The sequence below is a fragment of the Drosophila obscura genome, unplaced genomic scaffold (assembly GCF_018151105.1).
Source record: "Drosophila obscura isolate BZ-5 IFL unplaced genomic scaffold, ASM1815110v1 contig_1, whole genome shotgun sequence".
Taxonomy (NCBI): Eukaryota; Metazoa; Arthropoda; class Insecta; order Diptera; family Drosophilidae; genus Drosophila; species Drosophila obscura.
Window position 1 is genome coordinate 11,541,375 of NW_024542679.1, and position 6,415 is coordinate 11,547,789.

At 44.3% G+C, this 6,415-nt stretch overlaps 1 protein-coding gene across 2 annotated transcripts; it reads right to left on the bottom strand.

Moving 5' to 3' along the window:
• Window positions 1–724: 724 nt before the first annotated feature.
• Window positions 725–2,587, bottom strand: LOC111080205 (ubiquitin-conjugating enzyme E2 Q2-like). Of its 2 annotated transcripts, none has more exons than XM_041593507.1 (2): window positions 2,393–2,587; window positions 725–2,331 (listed from the first exon to the last, which is right to left on the bottom strand). In XM_041593507.1, exon 2 carries the CDS (start codon window positions 2,299–2,301, stop codon window positions 1,156–1,158), a length of 1,146 nt encoding a protein of 381 aa, XP_041449441.1. In that variant the 5' UTR covers window positions 2,302–2,331; window positions 2,393–2,587; the 3' UTR covers window positions 725–1,155. The 2 variants fall into 2 exon arrangements, with proteins under 2 accessions (XP_041449441.1, XP_041449439.1); XM_041593505.1 differs by having other exon boundaries at window positions 725–2,306; window positions 2,373–2,587.
• Window positions 2,588–6,415: the final 3,828 nt, after the last annotated feature.

Here is a 6,415-nt window from a genome sequence, read left to right on the forward strand (position 1 = left end):
GCAGCCACGTCGCATCATCCCCGCGCTGCCATTGCCGCTGTTGACGCCGCGTCACTTTTGACGCCTCCGCACCGCAAAGCCGCCACAGGCTGGAAAAAAAAGGAAGGGTGTCGTGCCCCCATCTCGTGGCACTCCACGATGACAGACAGTCGGATCGGAACGGTAAGGAACGGCAAGGAAGTTATACTTAAAGCTATGCCGACGCCTTTGACACGCATGGCGGGATGCCACTTTGATGTTTCTCCGTGAAATGGGAAATGGCTGAGCAGTTCCAACGGCCCGGGCCGTAAATATTTGCTAAATGCAAATTACTTTTGACGCTTGACAAAATGAAAACGTAAGTGAAATGATTGGCTCATCTCAGGCAAGATCCCCAGAAGGGAGAGTACGAGTCTGACGGTTTCAGTTTGAGTCAACAGCAGACTGTGATATATGGGGGGGATCAGATACATACATAATTTACATCCATCATTTGTACTCCAAGTGTAAAGTTGAAAGTACAAAGTAACTGCAGTGTTTAGACAAAATGGGGAACCCATACGCAGCCAGAGTGCACAAAAATTACTTCTAGGCTTAACGAGACTGGATAGCAGAAAGTCACAGAACAGGCAAGGAGGTGCGCCATGCTTCGATACTTCCATTGTCCGTTCAAAAAAGTTGCTTATATTTATATTTTTATATTTTAACAGAAGTTTGTCTAATAAGTGAATACAAAGACAAATCATTTATTATTCAACCTGATTGTTTTATTTAAACATTTGAATACATTTAAATCCCAAAAATTTCACTCGTTTCATTCTAAAAAGCCAATGTTCTTTTTAATCAACTGAGTTCCTGCCCAAGTCTTCAATTATTTTCTTCTCTTGGTATGTGTTACAGTATTTTAGTTTACCTTTGTCTATTGGTACGAATAAACTTTGAAATTTTATATCTTCGACTGCTGATTTTTCTGTTCTTCTGCTTGAGATTACATTTCAAATATTTAATACTTTTTAAAAAAGGGAAACAATAACATTCGTTACTTCGTACTTATTCGTTAGTGAATAATGGATTAGATTCTTCTGAGAATGTGTATAGACTATGGTAGAATGTTGAGTGGGTGGTGGGTTGTGGTTAGTAGTGTTTGGTATTCAGATCAAAGCGATTCCCTAACCCTTAGCCGTCGCTCTTCGGCGGTGTATACCAGCCACCTTTTTCGTGATACTTCATGATGTGCTTAAAACTCTCCAGGGCTCGGGGTAGATTATACTGGTACGATTTCGAATCCAACAGAGCCCGGGCACTGCCTCTGGGGAGTGTGGCACTTATTTGAATTATCATCGCCTCCACGGTGTAGGCGGAGCTCCAGCCCTGCTTCGTCAACAGCTCCATGCAGATAGCACCGCCCGAGTGGACATATCCGTTTTGGATGACTGGAGACACGACGCGCACAAACGGCGGGTCGAATGGATACTTATCGTTGAAGCTAATGTGAAGTAGTATGCATCCCTCTTCGCCCGCTTCCTTCAGCTTCATCAGATCGCTGTGCAGATTGCTGTCCGGATCCACAGACTTGATACGTACGTTCCACTCGAAAATAGAGTCATCGACGAGTTCCACGGAGTAAATATCTTTTTTGACGGCTTCCGATTGGAAAACAGTAAGCAGTTCCTTCATCAAGCGATCGGATGACTGTACAGAGGAGTATTTGGAACTCCCCATTTGGGAGTTCCTTAGTTGTCTACGCACCCTGTCTAGTGTGGCCGAATCTTCCTTCTTTAAGTCTGCATTGCTCTTATCATCATCAGCTTCCAAATCTATTAAAATATCTATATCGGTGTCGGCATCGGCATCGCTCTCCTGCTCCTGCTCGCAGCCTGCCCCAGCGGCAAAATCGAATTCGCCTTCATCGGAGTCGCCTTCTTCGCAGGAACCGAGTGGTTCCTCAGCCGGGGGCGCGTCCATTGGAAACTTCAGGTTGTCCACATCGGGCGGCAGTGCCACGTTGTGCAACTGACAGAGCTCGTGGAGCAGAATGCGCACCTGGCAGATCAGGTGATTGTCGGGCCCATCCGTGCGACTGAGTATCTGCACGGCACTGACGACGCTTGTCTCCTCGCTCGCGGCAAACCAGAGTGGCGGCGACGAGGGGTAATCCGGTGTTATGCTCGCCATGATGTCATATCGCTTGCCGTTCTCGTCGATGAATCGAAACTCCATTTCGTCCAGGCTGGAGTTCAGTGTCTGGAAGCGCTCGTGGCTCTTTGTGAAGATTTTCTCCAGTGTCTTGATTTGCAGCTTCAGTTCTCTTAGACACGCCATAATGTCTGAAAGACGAGCAACGAGTTAGCTCTAAAGGTGAAAATTTTAATTTTTAGTTATGTTTTATTTACTTTTTTTGACTTTTTATTACAATGTTGAGACAACGCGCCTTCTTTTCTCCCCCTTTTTTTATACTTCACAGAGATCTCAATAACGACTGGAGATACGATGCGATATCGAAACCTTTACTGAACTTTCACTGAAATCAATTTATTGTGCAGACTGGCTAGCAAAAAAACAAATAGATTCGTCAAAATTTATTTTAGTTGTGATCCAAAATGTTTGCCAGTCAGAGATGACTGGGAACTATCGGATAAAGATGGAAGCTCTGCACAATATTTTTTTGATAAAGAAAACAACTTTATAAAAATCAACGAAAAAAGCTGGAGATAAATAAAAAGTCACGCGAAAAAAATAAAGCCTGTACCCCATTGCTTTGGCATTTGGTTGTGTCCCAACATCAGCTCGCAGCTAATTAAATGGGAAAGTATGGGTACTCTTGCTTCAAGACTATGCAGCTGTGGCTATCGGAACGCACTACATAAGGAAGTTGAGGCGAAAAATATTTCGAAATAAGAAAAAACATTTTGAATAATTTAAGAATAATTCAGAGTATGTTTATCACTGAAGCTGCCCTTTTTGGAACCAGTTTTAATGTATTTCTGACGCCGCAGCACATAAGAATCGGGGCACTCTTCAAACTGCTTAAACTTGAACTGATTATTGAAAATAAATGTTGCTTACACTGGCTGCGGCATGCGTTCTTTGCGTACATAGGTTACGCATAGGCATCTAGTTGTGTGACGACCTATCTCATACCGAGGTGAGGTAAGCTCAGTCCACCCAGGATTCATATACAAGAAATTTGTAGATCGCTGAAAAGCTCTAAAGGGAATGGGAGTTAATTGCGATCAATTCAATGGGTGGGAATCACCGGGCCTCTGGATTTTTATATGTAATATTTATTATCGTTTCACTTGTTCTTTCTTCTCCTTCTCTGTACTGATTGCCTCGACGGCTTGGTTCGCGTCGGTTTCCGGACTGAGTGTCCAGTTCTTCCGAGCTCTAGCGATATTTAACCTTGAGGCCGTCGATCGGTCGCATATGATTGCCTAACTCGACGACTTCGTATTTCAATGGGTGGCGGTACAATGTGGGGTTGATGATCGGGCTTATGCTTAGAAGAGCAGGGTGTCTTATTGCTGCGCGTGAAGATACAATGTGGTGTCGATGCTCGTTGATCACGTTGTGAAATATCGGGCGGTGGTGAAATGAAAGGGGCAGAGTTCTTATAACATTTCTAGGGCTAATAAACTACTGGACTATGCTGGGGGTAAACTTAGTTAATTTTCATTTTTTCTTAAGGCAAATAAAAATGTGAGATTATTTATTGTTGTTCGCATGTGGTGGCAAAAAGCTGGGTGTCAGCTGTTCTCTCAGTCCGAACACGGTCCCGATAGGCAACTATCGATATAAATCTGTGGATTCCACTCGTGTTGCTGCCACAGTTTTTAAATGTGGAGTTTGACAGGAATTTTTCGATTCCGCGGTGCTGGAGACAGGCCTTAAGGAGCGACTCTGATGCATATGTTGCCACTGACGTCTAGAGTGTAACTTCATTGCAATTAAACACTCAATTTGCAGACTATCCCGAATGTTTGCAAATGAAATTTGGCCAAAGGTAAAGTTTGTGCGCCGCCAGGCAATGGGAGCAGGGAGTAGGATCTGGATCTAGCAGACGGAGACGGAGACAGCGTCAACAAAAGTCGCAAAACAAATAGCAAAAGCAAAATGGCGCCCCACAACTTTTAGGTTGGTTAAGGGAGAACATCTCGCCCATCTAAAGACGCTGACATTGCGCATTTGCCGTAGATTATTACAAAAGTTTAAATACACAGACAGATAGAGTCGACCCAGGGAACTCCTCTCGTGATTATAGTGCCGGAATATACTCTCTATCTCTTGGTGCCCTCAGGTGTTGTGACTGTGCGAGGAGGCACCGGCCCACAACCTGTTTCAATGGTGGCCACCAAGACCAAATCCAGGCTGACACTCAAGAAGTTGAATGGAGAGCTGGAGTTGAGGTTGAAGCTTTTAAATAGCCCTGGCAGTTGCAGTTGTTTCCCCAAGCAGTTTCGCTTTTTCCCCTGATGGCAGAGCAAGAGAAATTGTGCAGGAACGTACACACATACCTACATATGTCATCAGACCGCAAATTGTTTGGCCAGTAGTTTATTAGAGCCAGACAGATTGTTCTTTAGATTGCGAATTTATAAACTTGAAACGTGTTGCGGGTAAGTTTTAGTGGTAGAGTTTTCGAATAGCAATCGATATGTATGCGATTTTGAAGGGCATTTTGGTAACATTGAAGATATTCTTCTGTCAACATCTCCATCGATAAGTACTTCTAGATGTCTATCTTGTTTAAAAAAATATATTCGCTTAACATTACGTATACTTCACATTCCAGCAGAAAGCAGCGCAATCCTTCATTAACTTCCTGCTGAAGGAAAGGGGAAGGAACCTCCTACTTCTTTTCCACTTTGTGTATCTTTCATCGCGTGTCGGCGCCGAAAACACATCTGTAATTCTGCTTACATCCCACAATTTCCTGGCTTTCTGTGATGTGTCTGTTGGTGGCGTTTGCTTTCGTTTTAATTTGGCAGCCCGCATAATTTTGCTATGATTTGCACTTCTTAATTAATTATTTTTCGTTTTCGTTACCAAAAGCGGATTTGAAGAAGCTGTGTCAGCACTCCCACACATGAGGCAGCTCTTCCCCATAGAAAAACTTCTGGAAAAACTTTCTCCCTCTTACCCATGCATACACGTACACACTCACACACACACACATGCATAGAGGCAAAGAAAGGGTTGATAGCCGGAAGAGGCAATCCGAGAAATTCTTTCCTTTTGTTTAGGCTGTGAGCAAGGAAATTTGCTCGTATCTTGATGTCCTTTTAGATGAATGCAGTTAAGTGAAATTTCCCATTTAGTTTACCCTTCAAGGGGTATGCACATATACCAATACTTAGATATGGTATATCCTAACATACAATCTAAATTCGCAGGGTATTTCAATTCCTTTCTTTCCTACGAGTATATTGGGGCACCTTTGACACACGCTAATACGTATACGTAATACGAGTATCGACAAAAATCAATGCAATAATCCCCACTCATTGGAAAAGGCTTAGCTCAGCTAAATCCCCCCAGGCTCATGGCAATTGACAGGAACCCAAGCGGTGCCTGAATCCGACATCTCGCAGCTTTTTGTTTCATTGGCCCTGGCATGAGCGCTTTTTTCTATTAGTTCTGATTAAGCTTCAGACTGCGTCGTTCCGTTGTTCCATTTCATGTCAATTGCATTTGGTTTTAGTGTGAATGCAAATTGGTCTCCCCATCGCCCGCGGAGCTTCGACAGTCGCTCATTATTTAGACGCTTAACCACGCATCGCTTTGCATTACGAGATTAAAGTTTCGTTGGAAAGCAAACGCCACCTGGCTTACGGAAATGGAAAATTTCACGCGAGAGTCGCGACTTCTTCTAGTTTTTTGGGATCGCTGAGGGTGCCAAATGTCAAAGTGGCATCAGCCACACGCAGCAACCCACAACCACCAGGACACGCAGAAGAATCCAACATTCGACATCTCCATTGGCATCTCCCATCGCCATCAACCCATCGCTGTGGTGGCACATCTCTCATCCATCCATTGCCGGGGCATGTAAATTGCTCTGGCAAACAAATCACGTACTCCGTATACCAAACGCCGTGCAATGCGCGTCGCTCTCATTCTCGTTCCCGTGCTGGTGCCTCTTCTCGTCATATCAAAAGCCAGCAAAGGCTGCAGGATTTTTGCGGTCTGTAGCTGAAAGGCTAAGCAACCGCATTGAGTGACTGAGTGCCGTTATTTGGCCATGTCTGTCCCCGCCTACGCTTCACCTCCCCCGTTGAACCAAAAGGGGCCTAAGCAACCGCAACCGAGAACGGGTTCGACAAACGTCTCGTTCGCTCTTGTCTGCTCGGCTCGTTTTTTTGTTGTTACCATCATATGAGCATACGAGTCGATGGTAAAGTCCTTTAAGAATTTAGTCAGCGTGAGTATGTGGTGC

What these genes read in the sequence shown, in the direction of transcription:
- LOC111080205 (XM_041593507.1), bottom strand. Translation starts at nt 2,301, where the DNA reads ATGGCGTGTCTAAGAGAACTGAAGCTGCAAATCAAGACACTGGAGAAA.